This window comes from Ceratosolen solmsi, unplaced genomic scaffold (assembly GCF_000503995.2).
Source record: "Ceratosolen solmsi marchali unplaced genomic scaffold, CerSol_1.0 scaffold11, whole genome shotgun sequence".
NCBI classification, from domain to species: domain Eukaryota; kingdom Metazoa; phylum Arthropoda; class Insecta; order Hymenoptera; family Agaonidae; genus Ceratosolen; species Ceratosolen solmsi.
In genome coordinates, this window is record NW_011948416.1 from 1,279,871 (window position 1) to 1,307,777 (window position 27,907).

Sequence of the window (27,907 nt, forward strand, 5' to 3'; positions counted from 1 at the left end):
TTATTAATATGTACAAAATTTTTCGTGCAGCACGTGTGTAACGACGAGGTTCGGCGCTATTTTTGTGATTATTTTGTAAAATGAAATGTATTTTTTTTCATTCATTTATATCATGTTTTTTATTAGTAATTGTGATATAATCGGTTTACGCGAGTTTGAACCTACTATTTTGTCAGAATTCAATATCAATAGAACAAAAATATTGTTTAAGAGGTTAGTTTTTTATACTCTAAAACTATTTCTAATTCTTATTAAATTTTATAATATAAATAATTTACCTGCTTTGCACTGTAATAATTTATTTCATATATTTTCTATAAAATTAGTTTAAATAAACAATTACCTTTATACGTATATATATATATATATACATATATATATATATATATATACATACATATTTATATTTACTTGCATATTAAATATTTCATTTCAAAATAAATATAAAATATCACATTTTTTGTAATGAAATATAATGTTTACATCTTATTCATCTGGATATAAATGTATACATAAATGCATCTTGTGGTATATTATAGTCTAGGTCATATTATTTTTTTAATTTTAAATTATATTAAAATCGTTCAATTTGTTTACTTATATTAGAATAGTATTAAAGAAATAAATTAAATTCTAACTTTATATTTTTACTAATACTAATTAATTAAAAGTTAATAAATAATTCCAGATTCTAAATCATTAATATTACTACAATAAAAAAAATTGTTTTAAATAATAACAATTTATAAATATTATGTTTCGGAAATATCGTCCTTCGAAGTAGTCTTATGCTTGTTTACTAGAGTAAAGTAATTGATAGAATAATGTATTATAAAAAGAGAGATATACGTTAGTAAGAAGAGAAGTACTTTACATATAAATTAATCTTAAAATAATACTATTAGTAATTTTATTACGTCTGTTATATTCATTACTACTACAATATTTGCACAAATACGATTCTTTAGGAATTTTCATTTGCTTATATTTTGCTACTTAATTATATAATTAAATATAATGCCTCACTATACCTATATTTTTTTAAATAGGACATTAAATAATACATTTGACAATTTTTTATTTTAAAATTTTGATGTTTTTAAAATTATAATAATAAATTACAAACTGCGAAAAATTATCGAAATATCGAAATCTGCTTGACGAAATTTTTGAAGAAAAAACAATTTTTTTATTACAAAACTAGTTTTGTAAATTTAAAACAATTATTACTTAATTTAGTCATGTAAAAATATGTAAATTTAATCATTTGCATCAATTATATATAAATGGACAATTCATATATTTCCAAATATTTTTCTTATCAATTGTGAACTATGGTGATTTGAATACCTTCGCTAAATTTGAGTATATAAAATTTCAATTGTTTTTAAATATACAACTTTAATTTTGATTAAAGTGTTTTTAAATTGTCTAAAATCAAGTATCTACAATAAATCACTTTCTATTCAACATATTAGTTGAGTCATCTATAAAAATATATTGGTTGTAAAAAATTTATTTATATGGAAAATTGATAACTAAGCGTAAACTAAAAGTAATTGCTGATTAGAAATTTATTGATATGTATTTATATTTTATAAGTAACTGTCACAAAAAGCAATTTATTAAAAAAAAATAATGAAAAAAAAGAACTCTAAGATTTATTGTAATTTAAATTGAATTGATTGTATATATTTTTATCTAAGCTCTACTAGAAATATATCGATAATTTAAAAATTTAACATTATTCGCGTTTCGATAATAGATTATTATATAATTTTAACTTAAAAATATGATATATAAACATATTAGCAGTTATTTTATCTGTTCATATTTTTTTTATTATATATTATTACTTATATTTTTTATATAAGTAACCTTTCTCAATTTTACGAAAATTTTAATTAATTAGTTATATGTTATTTAGAATCTTATCTTTCAATATAAAATCAATATTATATTATACGGAAATATATTTATAGCATTTTATTGCATTCGAATGAATTTGAAATATAATGCACTTAATTAGGAAATCAGAAATACAAAATAAATATTAAAGTTTCTTTTTATAATATGAAGGTTTCATTTTAAATTAGGAACAAACTAGAACATCTTCTATAAATGGTTTTTGATGTTTATTTATTGCTGATTTATCTATATGATAATTTATTTTAAATTAAGAAGAAAATTAATTATTTGTGTTATACAAAGTTAAGTCTTTTTAATAGAAGTTCAAAGATATATTAAGAAGGGTTAGATAAACTTTGAAAAATTGTTAAATTTACAAAAGAATATGCGAAAGAATCTCTAATTTTTTTAGTACTTGAAAACAATTCTAAAAACTTTTCAATTTAAAAAATTACTAATATATCTTTGTTCTGTAAGCTAAATAATTAATATTGAATCAATATAAGGTTCTAAAATAAATCACATTGTATGTTATTGTAATAAAATCGTTGAATAAAATTTGATTTATGCCATATTTTTGTATTGTAATAATTTTCTCGTGTAGTTATTTATTATTTTATCATTTATTAAGTGAATTAATCTATAAAAATTAATTATGTCACCAATTTTATTTTAATTCCACATATATTGTTTGAAAGTTATACAAGTACAATAATTATTAAACACGTTAATAAAATGAAACGATATAATATATTGATTGTTTATAATGACATTTATAAATTTAACATTTATTTTATTCGCTCATGTAACGAGTTTGATTCTTTAACAGTGTAATTGAAACATAAATGGCTTTGCGGCACATATTTTTAAATTACACAGTTTTTTCATTACTTTATATGCTTTTATATATCTTAAGATATTTTTAAACAGGTATGTTTCAAATCTAAATAAATTAGAAAAAATATATAAAATAATGTTTTATTAAACCGTAGATACATAAGTTATTACATTATAATCCCAATTATATATTTTAAACTACAATAACATTTTCATACGGTGATCTTTAATTACAAATTATAATTATAAATATATAATCGTATTTCTGTAAAACTGGCTTACAATCTATCGGAAAAATAAATAGATTAATTACAGAACTAACACTATTTAAAAGGGGCATATACAATTATATCTTACGCAGGATAACTATTATAATAAAAAATACCATTTTTGAAAGTGCTCGCTTAAAAATAATTCGTCGTTATGGCATGATAACTGGCACTATTATTAAAAATTGAAGTTACTTATACGTTTGAAATATAAAAAGCACGTTTTTCAGTTAAACTTCATTATCAAAAAATTATTCAGAGAGCGCGGGTCATACTCCGAATTATCGACCGCGCTTGTGTCTTTTAGCCGCACTCTCATCAATTGCCCTCGGAAGGGATGTTTTATTTCCTTCGCTCCAGTGTCGTACGGGAACTCAAAGATTACCTGTGCATGTGATTTCACATTAAGTCTGGCCGTTTTGCTCGAAATGGAATTTTCTCTAAAATGTACAGCGGAACAATGAGGTACACACTTGCTTTTTCTAGAAAATAGATCAAAAATATCGGCATTTTTCAATCACGTGTGACTTTTGCACAATTAGTTATATTATCTTCTAATTTCATTTCGCAAAAGAAATGTTTAAACATTATATAATACTTAGTAGGAAAGAAAAATAAATAAATTTTATATTAAATAAAAATTTTAATTTCTTTATTATAAAAAATGTTTAAAGTACAGTAAAAGTAAAATAAAATTTTAAAGTAACAACTCAGTGTAACATCATAGAAGTAATAATATCAGTAAGAATTATATCAGTAAATAGAAAAGTATGCGATGACATGTAGTAGGACTTTGGTAGCACTTTAATAAATGTATGATTTATCTTAATATTATAAAATTGTAAATCATCAATTTTATAATTTGAAATTTTTAAAAAAGTTGTCAATTAAAATTGAGCAATTAATTAATACATTAATAGAATTAATCCTGCATTGCACATAACCTAAAAATGTATATATACTAAGCTACTAATCAGTATTAGCAATTGTACTGTACTAATATGTTCAAGTTTAAGTGATAAACTAGTTCATAATTTTAACTAATTTTAACCAAAACCATAATTTTACATAATTCTCTTTCGTTAAACATGCACAATGCCTATTAAATTTATCAACGCAATGACAATTAAAAAACATTATAAAATTTATTTCTTGCTTTGCCACATAATTCGAGAATTTGTAGATTATGTTAGTAATAAAAACACATGATACACATGTGATATTAACTCGACAAACAACATAGATCGGACTGCATTTTTGTTTAACCGTGCAATCCTGATTGGACTACGAAATTGACAGCTAAACTGAAATCCAAGATTGAATCGTGCGTTTATGCAGCTTTCCATTCACGGAAATATATGCAATTGAGACGAGTAATTTTATCAAATTTGAGATTATATGATGACTATATATAGCTTAGTAACAAATTTAAATAAAAATAACACGATATAAATCCACTGTAACAAAGTTGTACGTTAATTGTTTGAAAAAAATAATATACTTATTACTGATAATTTTAAATAATTTTCTTACTCATATTGCTTATGGCATTTTGAGTATTTAAAATTTTTTTATAAATATTGTAAATAAACATATACATTATTTATTATAATATTATGTATTCATCATAATAACTTGTGTAGTTGTTATAAGTATATACATGTATATATATATATATATATATATATATATATATATATATATATATATATATATATTTTTTTTTATTTATTTATTATTTTAATTTATTGATTTAATGATTTAATTTAATCAATGGATAAATATAAAAATTGTATCCTGTGAAACTATCATACATTATTGAAAATTTTTTTAATTTAAAAACTTCTGCTATATAACGTATTATGTAAGTTCAAGGCTAGGGCTCTGCCGTAGTGAATTTAATTCTTCTGCTGCTCACCAGGTGGAAACTGACTAAGTTCTCACTTATTCCAACATCACCCAACCATCCATCAGATCTTAAAAACCATAAAAACATAAAATAAATGTTAATTAAATTTAATGAAATCATTATAAAACTTATAGATATGTATCTATATATAGAAATAATCAACATTTTATAGTTGATAGCTTCGAAATTCTAAGCAAATAAAAATTAAATTTAAGTTTCGCGGGTAGTGATAGCAAAACCCGCAAGTAACTAAAAGTAGTAGAAAATGCTATATAAGCCCGAGACGAAAGACGTATTAACGTAGTCCGATGCTTCCCGGTTTACTGTTGCATACGATAGTTACAAAAATTAAAATGTCAAAGTTTTCTATCCTATGTAATGCCCGCGTACATACACCCAAAACCCGTCATCTCGTTTTCGATAATTTACTTTAAAATGACTGTGGAGGTGACTTTGACTACACTTTTTGTTGTTTAAAACAAAATTTTCAATTTGTTCGAAATACAAGAAATATTCACTTGTAGTATAATTAATTAATGACATTGATTTTACACTCTTGTAATTGTATATAATAATGGTAGAATTAATATGAATAATTTTTATATTTGAATCGGATGAACTTCTTCATATTCTAATTAATAATTTAATTTTCTATTATTGATCTATTATTTAATATTTAAAATTTTAAACTTTCCCTTACATGTGAAAATTAATACATATCTTACTTATTTCACATTAATTATCTAAATAACTCATATATTTTTATATTTTAATAGAACATTTTTGCTCGAAATAATTCACTTACCAAAAATTATTAGATAAAGAATATTTGATGCTCATATATATATATATATATATATATATATATATATATATATATATATATATATATCTATATATAAAACAAAACCAACATCCCACTTTATAAAAGACAAAACGCCTACTTCAGTATTTACTTGGATTAATTAAATAACTTCATTATTTTATATATATTGTGTTTTCTTAGACGTCGATCATCATACGTCTAAATGAAATTTGTGACAATGGTATTGTGTATTCTTATAAATCTGCGAAAAGCGTGCAATATACTGAGTATAAACTATTCGTTAAAATTAGTGAAAATAATAATGAATATATTCGTACTGTGAACGTTTTTATAAATTATATATATATATATGTGTGTGTGTGTGTGTGTGTGTGTGTGTGTGTGTGTGTGTGTGTGTGTGTGTGTGTGTGTAACGACATTCGTGAGCTACATTTACAATCTTCACATTATAAATTAATACGCATAAACTACTTATATAATATATTGATTTATATTTCACGAGCATAAATTTAATTCAAATTGTAAAATAAAATTTCTATCTATGGTATGACATATTGACGAATGAATCAATTATCGTATTCAAAGCAAAAATACATCGTCAATCGAAATTTCTACAAAAATATAAAGTCTAAATCTTACGAGTACCTATCAATTGATCAAACTTGATTGTTTTATATTTAAAATTATGACTCTAAGATATTTTTATTTTTTCGTATTTTCTAGTTTTATATTATAAATCTGTAGAAATACATCTTTATGATACGAACAAAGAATTTAATAATAACAGTTACTTTCATTTCTATGCACTGAACGACTAGTTTTATTGTATACATTTGATCGTTTGTAACATGTGTATGTAATGTTGTAAGACTTAAAGTTTTAGTTATCGTATTACAATATATATATATATATATATATATATCATAATTATAGATATAAACATTCGAATGTCAAGTGGTATACTTATGAAAAGATGCTTTCTTTTATCTTTAAGCAAATTATCTAAAATAACTAAAAATGACTTCCTTCAATACTTTCAGCCGAATTGGCAGATAAAAATTATTAAAAAGCGGCTGAAAATATATCATATACTATCCTATACTATATTGTATCATATACTATATATATTATATATGTAAATAAAATTCTAGACAAAAAAAAAACAAAATTGTTTTATTATAAAAAATATAATTACGAATATGAGAAATATGAGTATGAATACGTATAATGGAAATAAAAACTAAAGTTGTAAGATTCCAATAAACAAATCGGTTAAATACCAATTTATAATACTTTCCACTACAATCTCTTGTATTATAACATAAAAATCTATTAAGTAAATTTTATATTGGACAGCGCCGCAATTTACAATTAAGAATAGAAGGAAAATACAGTTCTTGAGAAATTTTTAAATAAATTTTAAAATTGATTTATTTTATTGTATTAATGTAAGATTAGTAGATCTCATCTCTTAAAATATGTTTTATTAATTGATACATGTATTTAATATTTAGCATAATAGATAAACTTTATTCAATTAAATAATTGCAAGTATAATGAAAAAAACTATAGCTTATAGAATTTTTTTTGTATTTAAAGATTAAGTCAGTGTTGGAAATCTAAATAAAATCATTTTTCAAACTTAAATTCTTCTACTTTGTAAGTTTATTCACAATATAGAATAAAATTACCGTATCGAACTCTATAAATCTGCTGTCGACTTGATAATATAACTAAAATACATGATATCTATCTTTATGATTTCTTATATTAAAAACAATGATTTTCTTATATTTTATAGGAGTCCAAGCCTTGGATATGTAAAAGAAATACCAGATAACAGTATTGCCATATGATAATGGGTGATAAAAAGTCATAGGCATCGATTATAATAATTTCTAAATTTATAAGAAAGATCTTGAGAAACAAATATTAAGCATAGCATAATCTCACTCAAACGAGCAATTTACATCGATTCACATTATATCCTTAGCGTTCCTCATAACAATACACAATGGTATTGCGCTTCGCCACACGATAGTCTAAAGTCCGTACAAACGCCTCTGGGCATAAGACAATTCGTATCTTATAGTCTTTCGAAACATTGACAAAGCCAGCCAACCATCAGCAGTAGCCTAAGTTTATTACACCTTGAACTCGCTTCAATGTTTCAGTTACATTGTCATCAAATTGAAGATATATCGTCACCTCTTTTTTAAAGCTACTAATTTTATTAACAATTTCAGTTTAAACTATGTAAAATTACACGGTATGTTGTTTGCGTGTTAGTGATAATTTATGAGTTTCGCATGTTTCTAATATTATTTTCGCGATTATATGCATTCTTTAAAAAAAAAAAAAAAAAAAAAAAAAAAAAAAAATTTTTAATTCTTACTCTACACTCTACAAAATTGATCTTTCGCGCAGTTTGATAATAATTTATGAATGTATAAATAAAATAGGAGAATGTGAATTTTACATAAAATATAGTTAATATATTTTCGAATAATTAATTGAACCAAAATTATTTCTACATTCGTATCCGTACTAAATTTTGATTTAATTTATTGAACTTCAAGAAGCTGCCAACATAATTTATAACATATTTGAAAAGCAGTAGAGCTTGCGCAATATCATATTTATAATGGTATTCAGAAAAGATGAATATGAAATTAATATTTATATTGAACTGTTAGAAATGTATGTTTATAATGAATAAAAAAATATTAATATCCGTACAGGAGGTTATAAAGAATAATCCAATTTCTTTTATTAAATATAATTTTTTGTTTAGGCTTAAGAAGAAACTTCTATTGGATAATTTTATTACAAAAATAATCATTTTCAAATGAAAAGTAATTATTTCAAATTTTATGGTGCAATCATTTGTTTGATAATTTATGATCAAATATTCTACCAACTTACATATAATCTTACTATAAAATATTATTAATATAAGTATTTTTTTAGCAATTGTTTTAAAAATAAATATATTCATTCATTTATTTATATAATTAAATAAATTAAAGCGTAAAAATCTGCCCCTTCAAATATATCTTAGTTAATTTAATTCATTACTAAGATTAATAAAGAAAATTTTATTGCAATAGATAACACGTTGATAAATATCTTACATAATGAATTTGTGAATCGAGCATTTTGAATACGCATGAATATTAATTGATTTATTTAACGTTCAACATATTTTGTCCAATTAATTTTTTGTTGTTATATTAAACAACAAAATCATAAGCCTCACAAAACCATAAACATCACATACTTACAACATAAATATCATATTACTAAACAACTGTGCTAGTTATGATAGGAAGTTAGAAATATATAGCATAATATTATAATTAATTTACAGTTTTCTTTGACAAAGAAAAATCAACTAGAATATATTTTATAATATACCTAATCTTTATGGCACATACTCTGTAAATTAATTAAAAATATTGCAATAAGATTGACGTTGCCAATAAAAGTAGTAAGAAACGCTTTTAGTTGGAACAAATGGAAAAAATTTTGAATGATTGAAAAAATAGACACTTAAATACTGTACTGTAGTTCCATAGTGAATTTTTCAAAATACTTAGCTCAATTTGAAAAATAATATTCTTTTATATTAAATTTTAACAAATTTTGACCATATGTATTAGAAAAATTTAACTTTTCAGGTAACATGACAGAAAATAACTTATAAACAAATCGACCAAATTAGTACAGAAGGAGGGAAATCAAATGCTTGCTTTTTTCAGTCGTTCCTTGTCTGATCGTCTAACTTGCGCGATGGCGATGAGTTTTAAAGTTACGCTTGCCAACCGGTCCAAAGACACCTAACTTTAGTCTTGGCCGTGTCGCCACGCTGCTACCGTTTCAACAATTCGTGTCGCATCTCTATCCCCTTCCCTCTATCAATCTCTCCCTCTCTTTCTTCTATCTATCTCCTTCAATCTCTTCTTTTCTCTCTATTAATCCACTACCTTATAAACAATCGCAGACCTTTCATGTTCTATCGTACGATTTACAAAATTCTTATGAATACGAGCGACTTTTATAATCAGTGAAATTAGTTTTCTTGTGATACGTGTAAAGAAGTTCATAGAGGATATCGTAGAATGATACACATCATAAGGTTGATAATTATGTTAGTAGTTAATTCAGTATTGTTGTTCGACTTTTTCTTTCGTTTTCTTCATTCATTATCGTTAGAGAATTACTATGAAAAATGTCTAATGAGAACTTAATAGAATATTAACATTATGAATAGCGCTAATAGTTAAGAAGGAACGTAGTTTTAATAATTTCATTCCTAATATTAAAGTTAAATATTTTTTAATTACTCTTCATAAATAGTGAGTACAATATATATTTATTAAATTCATAAAATATATATTAAAAACAATATATATTAAAAAATTCATAAAAATTTTATCATAAAATAAATTGCATCAATTAAATAAAAATAAAATAAAATCACTTCTCTGTAAACTGGTAATACTAAATTACAGACAATTTTTAATCGGACAAACATGTTTTCACTTTCTACCTATGTAACATAGATTATTCTTATATTGCACATGTAATTACGCGTGCTCTCAAATTAACATGGCTATTTAATAAATATCCATCCATATTTTTCATATATACATATAAAGTTGCATCCATTTCCAAATTTAACTAATCATTAAGGATCATGTATAGAATATAAATAATACTATTTGTATAAGCATTTTAAATTTAATGATCGTGGTGCATATAGATAGTGATTTCAACATTATTCTTATACATAATAAATATTGGAATATATGCATATATATATATATATATATATATATATACTAATTATATTCTATCTAATTATATTTATTATTTAGATTTTTTAGTACACTTGAGTTTTATATATTCATGAATATAAATTCGTTATTGTTAAATTTAAAAATTGTGTGTTGCATATTTCAAAGATACAATTATGTGCATGCAGGGTCTTCTCTATTAATGTAGATTTCCTAAGCGAGCTATCGATGAAACATGATTGTTTATTCTCATTCGGTTGTAGTATTGTCATGTAGCTATTTTTAAGACTAAAGCGAGTTCGAATATTTTGCCTGCAAACAGGTTTTTCTCGACTTAAGGAAAATTATATAATAAAATCCTAGATTCATATCATTACAATAATTATATGTGACATATCAGATTTGTATTTTGTAATTTAAAATGTGAACATCATTATAAATTCAATTGTATTTACGCATTGGATAATTTGTCGAAAATTTTTTTGCCCTAATGAAATATAGTCAATTAATATTTTTTAATTTTAAGTTACATATGAAAGATTTTTGCATTTGAATTAATTGGGTGAATTTTTATAAGGAGCTTTAATTGCTTTGTTTACACAAATTGATAAGCTTATATGGAATTTATAAATCTTAAAATTCAATAACTTCGTGCCAATACTTAAATTACTAATAAATCAATTAACATTCTATATAACATTATATATAATTCCATAATAAGATGAAATCGAATGGTAATATATCTATATAATATCATATGCATTGGTGTATGTATTGTTCAGACCTATTTTGCCATGAACTACATTTTACAACAACATTTTTAATAATTTTACGGAATATAATATTAATTACATATAACCAGTGACTAAATTTTTAAATCCGTATACTTATTAAAATTATCCTCTTACGAAAAATAAAAAAATTTAAGGTTGTAACCTTTTATGTTGAATTCATACATATATACGTAAATAGTAGAATAGTTGTTCTAATAAATCATATAATACAATAATTATAAATATGATAAAGTATATATTACAACATAAATATATAAATCATTCAATTATTTTTCTTCAGTCTGAAATTCTTAAGTCTTCAGATCTGAAATCTAAATATATTGACTATTTAGTTTTTTTAAATGATTCATTTATAATCTCTAAAAATGTTTATAATGTACCAAATTTTATTTTACCAACCTTCTTAGATTAAAAAAATTTGATGCTGAAAAAACATAAACAAATTTGTAGTATTTATATAGGACGTAGGAGCAAATACATGCTGAAGAATAACAAGAAAGAAAAAAAGTATTAAGTACTATAATTTAGTAGATTAATATATATTAAAAACTAAATATTTCTCAAAATATTAAATAATATGTTATATAGCTCTGGAAAATATGAAAAATATTTTAAAACTTATTAATTTTCATGGTTTTTTTTTTAAATTATTATATTTAATTTATTTTTTATCAATTTATAAATATTCTAATGTAATTAAATATAATTTTTATTCCAATTTTATATACAGGTTATACACATTCTAATAAAATACTCTTCCTCTTATAAATGTATTGACGTGTCGATGTTTTTATGTTATTTGAACATTAATTATCATTCATTGTCATGATTAAACTTAATGCTAGCATATTTTAAAATAATTGATATATATTAAAGACAAATATTACAAATCAATTATTACAGTAATATTACAGTAATTTTACAGTAATAGATAATATACTAATATCCTCATATGGAGATTTTCTAAAAAATACTTAGTAATTTTCAAATATACTATTATTTCTTATATTACTATTATTTGTGATTTCAAATTTTGTATTATTATTGTAAATTACTATTAAGATTTATTTTGAAACGTTTGATGATAGAATCACTGATAGCTAATTTTTGCAAAAAAAATAAGACCATAGATTATTTATTAAACTGTATTGAAAATGTAAGTAAACATATTTAGAACATATTATTAGATTATCTATTTATAAATAATATTTTATCAAATTTAGAATTTGAAATCTTTACCATTACAATCTAAATTTCGTTAAATTATTTATATAATGTTAATTTGTAAATAGACATATACATTCATTAAAATTTAACTATCAAAGCAAAGCTAAGTTGAAAATAATATTTGGTATCGACAGATATTTCTTCTTTTTACAAATCTCTTCACTCTAGAGAGCTCAACAATAATTGTTATAAAATTGATAAGACAAGTTATTTTTACTTATATAATAAAAGTCGAGCTATGATTAAATTTGAAATGTGAAGATGTATATTAAAATTAATAAATACTTTCTATTTAATAAAACTTAATTTAAAATTAATTTGTAATTCAAAAGTTCATTTCTATATTAAAAATTGGTTCTTTTTTAAATCTTAAATTAATCGTTATTTAGTACTTTATGTGAATTTTGAACATATTTAATGAAACTATTATGTGGAATAACGATTATTGAAAGATCTAGAACTAATTCTTCAAAATTATCAATGCATAACATAAAAAAAACCTAAATTAGATTAAATTAAATGTTGTTTTTTAATACGAGACAGTTTAATCTATATCAATATTTATCGAACTTTGGATATGATAATGCTTTACTCTTTTATAAGTATGTTGAATTGTAGTACTTGTCTTATACAAATTTTGATAAATTTGTAAGTCAGTAAATGTACAAGTATGAAGTCTATTTAAATTGTATATTACATTCCAAGTCTTTCAATTCAATATAAAATATATTTTTAATGAAACAATTCCTAAAATGAAACACTTGCCAGTTATCAATATTACATATATCTTTAAAGAGTATTAATTTTATTATAGAATTAGATATAAAAAATAACAAAAAAAAGAATGCTTTTAATAAAATTTAGAACTTTGATATTTACTGATAAAATCTTTCGTATTACCAGATAAAAAATTTCATTTGATAAGTGTCATAAATAAGCGGTTATTAAAATATTATATAATACATTTGTAGCTTTATAAAATAAACAAGAGAAAAAATAAACATTTTTAAAACTATAGAAGTTCATTTAAATATAATATCTAAGATCTTTAAGATATTTATTGTGTTACCTATATTAATATGTTATTAAGATTTTAAATACTTAATAGAAAATATTATGTATACATATATATTTGTTATACTGCAGTAATATATTTATTTGTATCAGAAAATCAGCATAAACTTCAATAATAAAAATCTTATGTTCCTTTGCTGAAATATTGAAATTAAGAATTTAAGAATTGAAATTTGTAATTAAGAATTTAAGCATTGAAATTTGAAATTAAGTTCAATAACTCTAAAAAGCTTTATTTATAATTTTAGAATATATGTTTAATACATAAAAATTATAGCATAGTAACAATACAATGATGTAAAAAATAAATATGTTAAAAGTATCTTCAGAAATTAATTTAAAAAAATGAAAAATAATATGTCTAAGCATTTAAAGAATTCAACGTAAAATCATTGCTTACTGGTTGAAAAATTAATAAAATGATAATAAAAATATTTATGTCCCAGCGAATATTCATTAACTTCGTAAAATTGAATTTTATTATTAATAATAAATTGCACTTTATAACAATTGTTTTAATAAATAATTTAATATTATATCTCTTTATAATAGAAATTGATTCGCAATCAATCGTTTTCATAAGTACTTTTACTTATTACATTATTTATACATGTATTTCTATCTCACTCTATTTTTCTGTAATAGTCAACAATTCAAAAATTGTTATCGATAAAAGACCGATCACATATTAACCAAACTGATATAGATTTTTGCTCTTTCTCAATACGTGATATAAACACTATTATTTAAAAGTGATTGATTCGTCATTTATAATGTAATATTCTAAGTGATGTAAAACAAAAAAACATTTAATCCATTAACGATGAAGTCATTTAGTTACAAGAGTCAAGTGTTTGTTGCCATACGCATATATATTTTGTGAATAAAAGTAAAATAAAAAAATTTAATTCCTTCTTATATTCTGACTAATGTGTTATGCACGAAATTTTCATTATATATATTTATTTAAAGATGTGGAAGAGGAAATTATTAGTTTAGTTATACTGTACGCTTTAATGCGAGGGAAAGAGAAAAGAGATTTAGGCAGTCTGATTTTTTATTGATTGTCAGGCCAATGTCGCGACAAGAATGACTTTGCTACTTTTATCAGCACAAAATTTAAATATGTTTATTGTGCTTCTGTATTTTAGTTGTAATTTTTATTGACGAGGCTTTTCCGAATCTTGTCCCTTGCTTAATATGTTTTCTTTTATAACGCCAAAGTATTAGTACAATAAATGTATATTCATAATGAAAATATTAAATTTTGATATCAGATAAATAATCTTATTTTATGTCTGAGCAAAAATAAAATATCTTATTTAATAAGTATTATCTATACCTTTTAAATTTTGCTATAAAAAAAATAATAAAATTTGTAGGTAAAATTATTTTGAATAGAAAAAATCTAACAAAAAAAGATTTTATTTTGATGGAGTAAAAGATTAATATGCTTTTATTAGCGGTAAAATTTAAATAAATACAATTGGATCCTATACGAATTATACTACTGTTGCAATAAGTATAATCTAAATTTATTATCTTATAATTTAGTCTTATTAATGTTTATTATGTTAACTAATTATAATATTTATAATATTCGAATCTTAAACGAATAGTTAGTATCTCAAACTAATTTAAAAACCTTAATTTTTTAATCACTGTATTATGTAATCCAATAAATATATATAATATTTGAAATTTATATGTCAATTTATATATTTTTTCTTAATCTAATACATTATTATAAATTAAATAGAAACTCGAAAGTATTATAAAAAGTAATACTAGTAAAAAATGAAATATAGAAATAGTAAATGATTGTGAAATAAATACATATAATAAATACCTTGTATCATTGTCAATCCTTATGAAACGTAGTGACATTTAGTTACTAAATTTATTTAATGTATAAATGTAATATTGTATAAATGAAATATAAGCCTAACCCGTTACCTTCAAATTATTTGAAAAGTTCTTAGAAGAAATGATTTATCAACTGATATTGTCTTCATTTGGTCTTAAAAAAAATACTAAAATTATAATTTCGTATCAGTGACCTTTGCTCAGTGTCACTGCGACATAGGGTATATAATTAATTGGTATTCAACACTAACAATTTATAATTAATTACAAATACATTAATTATAAATATATTCAAAAGGGTTAGGAATTAAATAATTATATCATATTATTATATGCCGTATAATTATTAACGTAAGATATATAAGTTATTCATTGTTGACTGATTATTTTAGCACTTTAATATACAATATACAAAGTAGTTAGTACAGAAATAAGCAAAAGAATTTTATAAAAAATAACATTAAAATCCACATAAAAAATGTAAATGAAATTATAATTGGAATTATTTCTATAAAATACTATTAAATATGAGCCTAACTTGGCACTTCATTGTTTTCTTTTCTTTGTTTATCATAAATGTGGGAAATATGCCACATTAATATTTCTCTACTCATCTTTACAACAATCCAAAAAATTAAATTTTATATTCTAATTTGCGCTGTAGATGAGAAATAACTTTAAAGATTGCCAGTTAAAAAATATACAATTACAAAACATATAATGTATGACATAATTTAAATTTTCGATGACTTGACAAAAATGTTAGAATTTTAATTTAGTCTATTGACAAATTACATTTGTAATTGCTAGCAGATAGTTTAAAAGTAGTTGTTATCCTTTGAATTTAAAATATTGATCTATAAAGAATGAAGCAAGTATATTGTAAAAGTACAAAGACTGATAAGATAATCTTATTCAAAGTAATATGCTACTTTATGGAATTTATATATTCATAATCATTTTTATCGCACAATGCCTAAATAAAAAAAATATATTAATGGTCTGTAGATAATTTATTTCCTTATCTTTATATAAAATCCTATTTTCAGTTATGTTTTCTATTATTATGAATGTATTGTAAAATTCTTTTGAAATACAATCTTTCTTCAAACTGTATTCATAAATAAATCGGAATTTTTTTTTTTCATTTTCATTTTGACCATAAAAATGTTTGGATATACGAACTGAATAATTGAAATGAATAATTTCTTTATAAATCTTCTTAAAAAAAAAAATACCATTAAAAGAGAAATAATGAAGCCATGCGTTATTTATCATTTTTTTATATGTTTGTAAATAGATTAATCGAAATGTATCAATAAATAATTGTAAGTAGTCATTCTCATGAGGTAATAACAATATATAAATATATTAAATGCATTTTAATATTGCACTACATTTTTAATTCAATTTGTTTTGATTTGTATAAATCTGATGATTAAGGAAATAAGTACGTTTCCTCTTATTTTAATGATAATACAAGCGCATTGAACTAATCACATATGCATAATTTAAAGTTCAAACGCAAAAACAATTGCGACAGCTAATCGCAAATTAATCATCAAACAAAACTCTATGCACTATTTAAATATTATCACAACAATATAAATATATGTTATCTCACCTAAATAAAGAATATAAACAATATTTCATACCATATTCTTATAAATTCACCTCGTCACAACCTATATAAAAATATACAAGACTTATGCTTCAGTTAAATTATCTGTTAATCTAGAATTTAATGACAATTAATTTTATTTTATAAATTGATAGAATATAATTAGTGAATGAGAATTATTAAATTAATAAAACAATGAACAATATTTAATAATATTTAAATATTAACGAATATTAACGAACTAATTTGTAAAAAATTAATAATTTTAATAATTAGTAGTCAGACACGTTCGTTTTATATTACATTTATTAAATTGATTAAAGGCTTTGGTAACATATACAAAATTGTGCAATTATAATTATAGATATTAATGAATTCATTACTAACCAATAATAAATTTTATAAATCAAAGTTGGTGTTTGCCAGTCAATGATTATTCATAATATTGAAAGACAAACATTCATCTATGAAATGTAAAAAATTTTTAGCATGAAAAATTAGTAATAGAGATTGGGATATAACTAAAAATTATAGAGTACTTTATATTTTACTAATAATCAGGTACATAAAATATGTCACAAGAATTTGTTTGTAAAGAGATAGAAGAATATTGTTGTCGCAATATAATAACAATTTTATTATAGTTTTATATTCTTCAAAATGTGAACTAAATAAACCAATAAGTAAATATTTATATTATGATATATAATAATGAAACACGTAACGAATTTTTGGGGTTGATTTGGTAAATTATTAAAAACTTGGATGTTTTTAAATTATTGAAAACTTGGATGTTTATTGTCAGTAAAATAACAGCTACATTTATTTTTCTTTTCAATGTTGACAATATATTATTTCATTGGGAAACAGCGACCTTCATTATTACCGTTTGCGTACTCTTATCAAAAGTATTTCAAATCACATTACATTTTAAAGTTCAACAAAATCACAAAATGTACTAGCACTTGTATTACAATACCACATTACAGTATATAGAGCGATCTATTATTACTGCACAGCGCCAATCACTTTCTCTGTCCATTTATTTGACCAAAATACCTTAATCTAAACTACACGTTCATTTAGTATAATGGAAAATCTACGACACATTAAAATATTATGTTTCTTAATATATTTGTTAGGTTATCATTATGATTATTACTGCTGTTGTTATCATCACCGCTGTAATAGTCATTTATTTTATAAGTAAGCCGTCATAGATGAATTTTTCTCGAGCAGCTAACTTTTATGCCTTGTTGAGCTTGATTTTTAGAAAGTGTGCACGAGAGATGGAATTTTTTTTAGAAGGCATAAAAATTCAATTCCTCATAAAGCTTAACAAAATTCATCGTATACTTCCCGGAGAAACAGAAAGAAAATCCGCCTTAGTAGGATAAAGACGATCAACTGTCCTTTTCCCGAAGATGCTTAGATGCTGGAAGCGTGTCCGGAATCTCCGCAGATTGCAAAAGTGAGTGTCACTAGCTGATGGCGCATCAACATTGGGCCTCATTATAATCGGAGCCCGGCTACGAACGACGAGCCTACCGACAAGCGCCAATCGGCGTCGGTCACGCCCCCACCCACCCGACCTCGCGATACCAAAAGAAAAAAGGAAAATCGCGGCACATAAACGTTCACTTTAGTGCTTTATTTCCAGTCCGCGCGTTTTGCAGGCGTACATTGGAATTCTTAGCCTGTGCGTAAGCTCGCAAGTCGCCCGACAATTCGTCGCGTGCAGACGCACTCTTATTATCAATATTAGGAAGGCGCAGGCATTATTACACTTGTTTTATTGTTATATTAATTCGATTTCGAAGTACGTATTCAACAATCTAGGAAGTAAGGACAGTAAGCTGCGGTATCGTACTTTTTATTTATTTATGTAATTTATAACTAATAAACGCCAATACTTATATACAGGCAATGTTTCCATGAGCTTTGCCGACGTGATAAAATATATTTGTTAAATGAAGCGTGAAAAATTCCTATGTATAAACTTTTATTAATAAATTAATATCTATAATAGTAATTTAATTGATAAAGATCTTTTAATTATTAAGTACAAATACTCTTTTATGTCGCAAACATATATAACATAAGTATAACAGTTATAATCTTAAAAGCTTTTCAGAAACGAACATATTTCAATTTTAATCAACATAAAGGAATATAAATTATACTTAATTTTTTTAATTTAAACAAAAACACGTATCACCGAAGTTTGTGTTAATACCGATCCACGGGATACTTGACAAGAAGAAATAAATTTATATCAATATATTAATTAAATAAAAGTAATTTGCATATGTATTCGGATAGTGTAAAGACGTTATTTTTAACATAAATTTAATAATGGACATTGCAAAATATGTAAACTTTAACCGTGACATTTTAATGGCATGTGTATTATTATTTCATATTTTTTTTTTTTTTTTCAGATATGATGTCTGCAATCCCGAGCAAACCTGGACCATTTATTGGAGTGATTGACGTAGGCACGCGAACCGTTCGATTTGTCGTAAGTAATTACGAGATAAGACAGCGGTTTAATATAATAATCATTAGCCTTTAAAAAAACATCTCAGATCTGTTATTCATATAGATAAGTCGCAAAATTTTTTTACAATTGAATAATATCATGAACCTGTGGCTTAATTAAGTTTATCTAACATATTTATCAAATTTCTTCACTAAGCAAATTTCGTTAAAAGTAATATAATGTGATTATGCGTGAATATATTTAATTTAATAAATATAAGAACTTCATTACGTAGCTTTGCTTTATTCATAAAATTTACTTTATTCATAAACAAATAAAAATGTTATTGTTTTCCATAAACACTTACGTCATAAATATTTTAATGAATCAAATAAAGATATAAAAAAAAATTGTAAAAACACTACGGCTAAATACACTTTCGATTAAAATATTTAATATTGTGAAAAGCAATTATAAATATTAATTTTATTTTTTATAATTCAGTTAAAATAACATCATAAATAAAACTAACAATTACCCATTTTAAATAATGATCCGAAAGAAAAAAATGGAAAAACTATTTGAATGTATTTATCTCGAAATAGTACATGTAATGTATTTCATACGTCAAGCCTTAAAAAGAATTAGTAGCTAAACCATATTATTGAAATAAATATTTCTATAGTAATTGATGCTTCTTCGTTAATAATAAAACATTTTCAGATTATAGTTCATGTAATATTCAATAGTCAATATATAGGATTTATTTAAGTAAAGTTGAATGAAAATTAATGCTTCTTCCCCAGAGTTTCATTATGTATGTAAATTTGGATTCAAAAGGAAAATTAAATAAATAATATAAGATGAGTATCAATTGATGTTTATCATAAATATAATAACAAATATTTTCTGAAAAGAGAAGAAAATAAAAAAAAACAAATTTTTATAAAAATGCAAACGTATATATATGCATATATATATATATATATATATATATATATATATATATATGTATATATCGAGGAAACTTAAACCAAACGCAGCCACTGTAAAATTTCCTGTTTCAATTTAGTTACTTAAATTATAAATAAGCGTTACATATTTCAAGTAATTTCTTATCTCGATGATTTGATATTGCAGACTAGGCTTCTAGATCTATTTACTTTCCAACATTGACGGGAAATAAATTTGTACATAAAATTCAAACAAAATTATACATAAAAGATTTTATTTACAAAATTTAAAGATGCATGATTCTATCGTTTTCATCGTGTTTTGCCTTGGAATATTCATTATTTTATAAATGTTGTTTGCTTTAAAATTCTTTTACATATAACTTTTCCACACTTAAATATTTATTTTTACTTAAATATAAATATTTAAGTACATAGAAAAATGAATAATTATTCACATTTTTTAATTAATACTAAAAAATATTATTTTTAACATATCATTGAAAATTAGTATAAAATCGTGTTTATAGTATAAAAATTATAGAGTATTTGAGAAAATCCATTGCCTGACTAACTAAACTCAACATGTCACTCATCAACTTAAATATTTTTCTGAGAAATACCGAGCATCATGTATCATCTATTGGGATAAATATATATAAAATAGAAGTTGATTTTAATTCTATATTTTCTCTAAATTTTGTTTATTTTCTATACAACTACAATATACTCTGTCATATGCATATTTATGGGTTCAGTTCTTATTAAACTCATCATGGATATCAATAAAATCTTAGTTGTCACTTTCTTACGTAGATCTTCGGTGCGAAACATGTGTCGGAAGTCGAATCGCACCAGATCGATATCGAACAGCTCACACCACAAGAAGGTTGGGTTGAGCAAGACCCGAATGAAATTAAAACCGCGATAAAATCATGTATAGCTCATGTGCTCGAAAGAATGGAAAGGAATGGTTTAGATATGAGAAATATTGTCACCATTGGCATTTGTAACTCCAGAGAGACAACTCTTGTCTGGGATTCTAAGACTGGAGAGCCACTTTTCAATGCTATACGTAAGTCATTTAAGTCTTGCATGATAATATTACATAAGCCTTCTTTAAAATTTCAGTATAAATCATTTACAATAATTTCAGCTTCTCAAATGAAATTAGAATTTCATTTATAAAAGGTTTATATAGTTATATATAATATTTTATTACTTTATCATTTAAATATATTACGCATGTCATCGTGGAAAATCTTATCGTTAATTTTACTTATATTATTTGGTAGTGCAAAAATGATTTTATAATGAGGTATCTGCAAAATACTTTGAAGTAGAAAGATTGTATCTACAATTATATTGGCTTCAATCGATTTTAAAAATAAAGCTAAATAATAAAAATAAAATGTTTAATATAATATTATTCAAATTTGGTTTTCATTATTAACGATTAGCTTATTTTAATTTTTCTTTACACGAATGAAGAAAATGTTAAATATTGAAAAGATTTTTAAATAACATATTTATTCATGTATAATTGACTCGATTAAACAACTTATCGAATACACATTTTACATATTTGAACTTTTTTTAGAATTATAAAATTATCATAATTTATAAAATTTAAAAAATCTTTTAAGAATTAAAAATTTGCTAGGCAACTAAAGATTATTTGATCCATCATTATGAGCGAATGTGGATGAACGAAGCAAAAGGCAAACTTGATAAAATAACAGTTAATAATGTATCCATAATCGATAAAAATGTTCTTTAAAGATGCATTCTTATTAAAAATCGAATGTTTCAACAACAAGTAAAAAGCAAGCGTTGGTCTAATGAAGAACGCACGATTCGCTATTACTAAGTGGCGGCGGACTAATTACATAGGAAATAATTTGTTTATCATTTAAAGTATGGTCGGACATCAGGACGGACAAAATGGTCGATGAGATAATAGCCAAATTCCCGGACAATAATAAGAATCATCTAAGGCCAATTTGCGGTCTGCCTGTGAGTTCGTACTTCTCGGCGTTGAAAATAAGATGGCTAATAGAGAATGTGCCGAATGTCAAGAAAGCTATGCGCGAGGGTCATTGTATGTTTGGAACCTTGGACACGTGGCTCGTCTGGGTAAGAATGTTCACGAAGGTTGCATTAAGTCGCGACAATGTAAAGCTTATTATTAAACTTCGGTTGCTGGTTAATTTAACGGCCGAGCATCTTTTTCTCCATTGCATTATTTTATTTAATTGGATAATTACAGCGACTCTTACCTCTATATATTTTTATCAGTAAATATATCGTTAGTTTGTCAGAATTTCATATTTTTGCAGATATTATATTGAAAATATTGTATTCAATGCTTAAATGTAAATTAATGTATATTAATAATTAATTTATTGATTCAGATACATACATAACTTTTCATTTTATTTTCCAGTGAAAGATTAATTAAAATCAATTTGAAAAATAGCTTACTGGATGATTTTTAGTTAGCAACTTTTTGTCCATCGGTCAATTTAGTTATTTTGTAAATATTAAACGATTGTCGATAAATCAAAAACACAAAAAAAACATGTGTAATAAATAGCCTTATAATATCAATGTGATTTATCACCACAGCAATCATTATTCATTGTATTATTAAATTAATTTAATTTTTATATTATTAATATAATTATAATATCACTATTAAATATTTAAATTATTATTCGAATTAATTGCACTCCAAAGAAATGATTTAATTTTAAATAATGTAGATATAAATTTTATGGTAAGTCAAGTAAATGAGAAAATGTTATTGTCTTTATATTTTTAATTTATTTAAAGTCTTTGTAATTTTCTTGAGTATAAAACATCGATTGTTTTTAATAATGTATTAAATATCACAGACTTTTTTTTTTTTTTTTTTTTTTTTTTTTTTTTTTTTTTATAGAATTTAACAGGAGGAAAGGATGGTGGACTGTATATAACCGATGTAACAAACGCTTCGAGAACTATGCTCATGAATATTGAAACTATGACTTGGGATATAACTCTTTGTCGATACTTCAACATTCCCATGCATATTCTTCCAAAAATACGAAGTAGCTCAGAAATTTATGGGAACATCAAAGTCGAACCGTTAAAGGGCATTCCAATATCAGGAGTAAGTTCTTAAAATATAATTTTAAATGTAGATTTATGAATAATTATTTAAAACAAGCATCGCTGCTTGTTGTTCAATGAACGAAATATAAGTACTAAAATGTAATTGTGTATCTGTGGCAGATATTAGGGAATCAACAAGCAGCACTTGTAGGTCAAAATTGCTTAAAACAAGGACAAGCAAAAAATACATACAGAAGTGGATGTTTCTTGCTTTGTAATACTGGCCAAACAGTAAGTTAATCGACTGATTTTACAAGAAATAATTGTAATTTTTTTTCAATTTGATTTATATGAAAGAAAAACAATATTTAAAATTTTTACTAAATATTAGTTTAAATCCGAAAAATGCCTTCATTCGTTTTTACTACTTTTTTAATCATTATTTTTAAGATTGTTAATAATGGTATAATATGATCATATAATATAATTAGCCGATACAACAGAAAACTCAATTAATTCTATACGTACATATCAATAAATAGAGTTATTAATTTTTACTAATTTTTGAGACTAAATAGTTTCAAAATTGCGAAAGCACGATAAAAGACAATTTCACTATGGTAAATAATTGTGCTATGAATTTATTAAATTAATTTTTTTTTTCTCGTAGTTTTATAGATTATTTCAATTATGACGGTTTCGTAAATGCACATTTGAAACATCAAATACCAATCCTCTATTCTGCATTTAATTTATTGTCTATAAACTTACTATACTTTATTGACTATATTATATCAAGTCTTGTAATCATATTAAAAAAAAAAAATTGAAAATTCCCACCTCGGTACTCTAAAATGTAAATTCCAAAAATTTTTATTTTTACTAATATTTGCAGAGAGTTTTCTCATCGCACGGCTTGGTAACTACGGTAGCGTATCAGCTGGGCCCAAAAAGTCCGGCTGTATACGCACTCGAGGGTTCGATAGCTGTAGCAGGCCTCGCGATCAAGTGGCTCCGCGACAATATGCGAATGATGAAAGATGTACAAGAGAGCGAACACCTGGCTGATAAAGTCTTAAACACGGGCGACGTTTACTTTGTACCTGCCTTCTCGGGACTTTACGCGCCCTATTGGAGAAAGGATGCCAGAGGGTGCGTTTCTCAAATAATATTGCAAACACGCGCGATGTGTTTCTTCCGTTAAAAGACTTATAAATTAATTTAAATTTTCATTCGAATATCAATTAATAAATAATATTCGTTTCGTACGTAGAATTATTTGTGGATTAACCACATTTTCTACAAAAGATCACATTATAAGAGCCTCGCTAGAAGCTGTTTGTTTCCAAACGAGAGATATTATAGAAGCCATGTTCAAAGATTGCGGTTTTCCATTAACAAAATTATACACGGATGGAAAAATGACTATTAACAGTTTGCTTATGCAGTTGCAAGCCGATATTGCTGGTATACCAGTTTGTGAGTACTTATTTTCTTTGATTGCACAATCTTAATTTGTATGATGAATTTTGTTAAAAAAGTAAAGAAAATTAGGTGTATTATTAAGTTCAATTTTAGCAATTCTTTAAAAGAGTCTTATATTTGTGATTATTTTTTTAATTAATACGTCTTCATTAGAAAACGTTTTTCTTTTGAAATATACGATAAAATACATATTTTTAAGAACTGCATTTCCTTTTTTTTCATGCCAAGTTATATATTTTTAAATTACTTCACTTACAGTGACTGTATTCTACAAGTGTTATTTTTCTAGAATATTATAAAATAATAGTTATATTTATAATTTATTAACTCAATTGTCCATATTTAAATATATAAATGCTCCATCTATTAAAAAAGAAAAATTAATACTGATAAATTCATAGAAATATTTAAATTATTTGAAACCAAAAAAAGATATTTAACGGTTATTTAATAATTCTGGCAATAATCATATTTTATAATACATTTAGTCAGGTCTAGAGTACCTGATATTACAGCACTAGGTGCTGCAAAAGCTGCTGGAAACGCAGCTGGTATAGGACTCTGGGAATTAGAAGGTGCAGGTGTTGAAACAATTATTACCGACACATTTTTGCCCACAACAACACCAGAAGGTAAAAACTTATCAAGTTAAATTTTTCATTTGAACATATATATAATAATCATATAATTAAAGAATTCTTAATTCCACAGATTATTTAAATAAAAACTTACTTTGCGTATATATATATATTAAAGTAAAAATATTTATTAAAAATTTTTACTATAAATCTTAAAAAATTATCATGATTATTTTCAGATAATAATTATCAATTATTTTCAAAATACATTATCATGTGCATAAAAAATTCAAGAATTACATTTAACGCATTTTTATTTTAGAAAGAGATGCAAGGTACAAAAAGTGGAGAATGGCAGTACAAAAAAGTCTTGGCTGGGCATCGATAAAAATGTCACCTCAGATGACAGGTAATAATAAATATAGTGCTGGTTCGAAGACTGAACATGTGGACACAATAAAGGATTCGCTTTTAAACTCCACTGTCAATTCGCGCACCTCGTAGCTAGTCAAAGTATTTCTCTGTGTGTATTAAATTCCTCTTTCACCTCCTTCAGGATATAAAGTGATCATAATGATATTCTCTTTCGCATGTAAAAAACTGTAGATAGATAATTTTCTGGAAACATACCTGTGTGGATTTTACTCATTGCATTGTATTAATTTATATTTTATAGAAATATTTGTGTTAATTTATTGCTATATTTATGTGCATTTAGTAGAACTACTAAGTATTTATATTTATTATTAAGTATTGTACATATTTTCTTTAAATAATATGTTGCATATACAATTGTACATATACCATTTTATGTACCTTATCCTTTCCCTCTATTTATATTTTTTCTATATTTGTGTGTTTTGTTCGTATTAAAATTAATTTCTAATAAAATTAATATCTAATAAAATTTGAAATAGCATTTACAATTGTATACAATTAAACAATAAATTTACACTATTCTTATTCGTATTTAAATTAATTTCTGATAAAATTAATTCCTAATAAAATTGAAAAAAGCATTAGAATTGTATACAATTGAACAATAAATTTGTAAATGTAGTGCAAAATGATAGTAAATAGAAAAATAGAACATCAATTTTATCGAAAACTTTAACTGAATACAATAAGTAAGTATACAAATTAATAATTGCTATCAACTTAAAAAAATTCTAATAATTGAAATTCAATTTAATTCATATTAATATTAAATTCTAAAAGACGAAAGTGTCATATTAAAATTAACACGCAAGTTCACTACTGGTTTAACAAGCTTTTAATAGTTTTACTATATATAATTTAAAACTCATGATAAATTCACTTCATATTTTCATTTTATATTAAAAACAATTCAACTCATTTACTATCAATTTTCAGTGCACAGATATATATATATATATGTTTATTGCTAACTTTATTTTAACAATATCCTTTCCCAGGCTTTTGTAAATTTCAAAATAATTTTCCATATATTCATTGTAATTTTACAGATGATAGGTATCGTATTTTGGCATCAATACCAGTAAGCTGGTTCTTAATGTCAAGTTTTATTTTACTAAGGCTAAGCATCTACTTCGACAATCGGTGACGCCTTACTGAATGCAATACAAGAAAAGTCATTATAGCTGTCAGCTAATCTCTAAATCTTAGAATCCAGCTAGTCTATAGCCAAATACTTGTACACTTTGCTAGACTTCATGAAAACTTACCATCACATTTTCTCAAATTAATAGGTAGAAATTAAAAAAAAAAATATTATTTATAGTCTTCCTAATTTATGATTAAATGCATACAATATTGACAGGTGTACAACATGTGTGCACGTATGCACTTATATATTTATAAATGTATATACAATTCGATTAATTTTAAAGTAGTTATTAAATGAATAAAACTGATATTAAATTTTAAATTTAAATATATTACTTTTATATTTTATATCGCTTTTCTTAAAATATTTATTGTTTTTTAAAAGTATTTAATAAATGCTTTTTAGTTATGATAGTACAAAAATTATTTTAATAAACAAAAATTTTTTCTAAAATTATATTCAATTTAAGAAATACTTTTGCACCAATGCATTGCGTTTAAGGATAATGCTAGCACAAAAATATTGTGATTCTTTAATAAATTTAAACTAAAAATCTTTTAATTGATATCTTTACATAAAATAAATTTCAAATTCC

General features: G+C 23.7%; 1 protein-coding gene across 1 annotated transcript; it reads left to right on the forward strand.

The window, feature by feature from the left end:
• On the forward strand, positions 1 to 27,573 carry LOC105359136 (glycerol kinase). Its single transcript, XM_011495637.1, has 11 exons — positions 1 to 213; positions 19,572 to 19,651; positions 21,382 to 21,640; positions 22,484 to 22,701; positions 23,507 to 23,719; positions 23,842 to 23,952; positions 24,557 to 24,813; positions 24,935 to 25,140; positions 25,635 to 25,778; positions 26,047 to 26,133; positions 27,212 to 27,573. Exons 2-11 carry the CDS (start codon positions 19,574 to 19,576, stop codon positions 27,307 to 27,309), a joined length of 1,671 nt encoding a protein of 556 aa, XP_011493939.1. The 5' UTR covers positions 1 to 213; positions 19,572 to 19,573; the 3' UTR covers positions 27,310 to 27,573.
• The last annotated feature ends 334 nt before the right edge of the window (positions 27,574 to 27,907 follow it).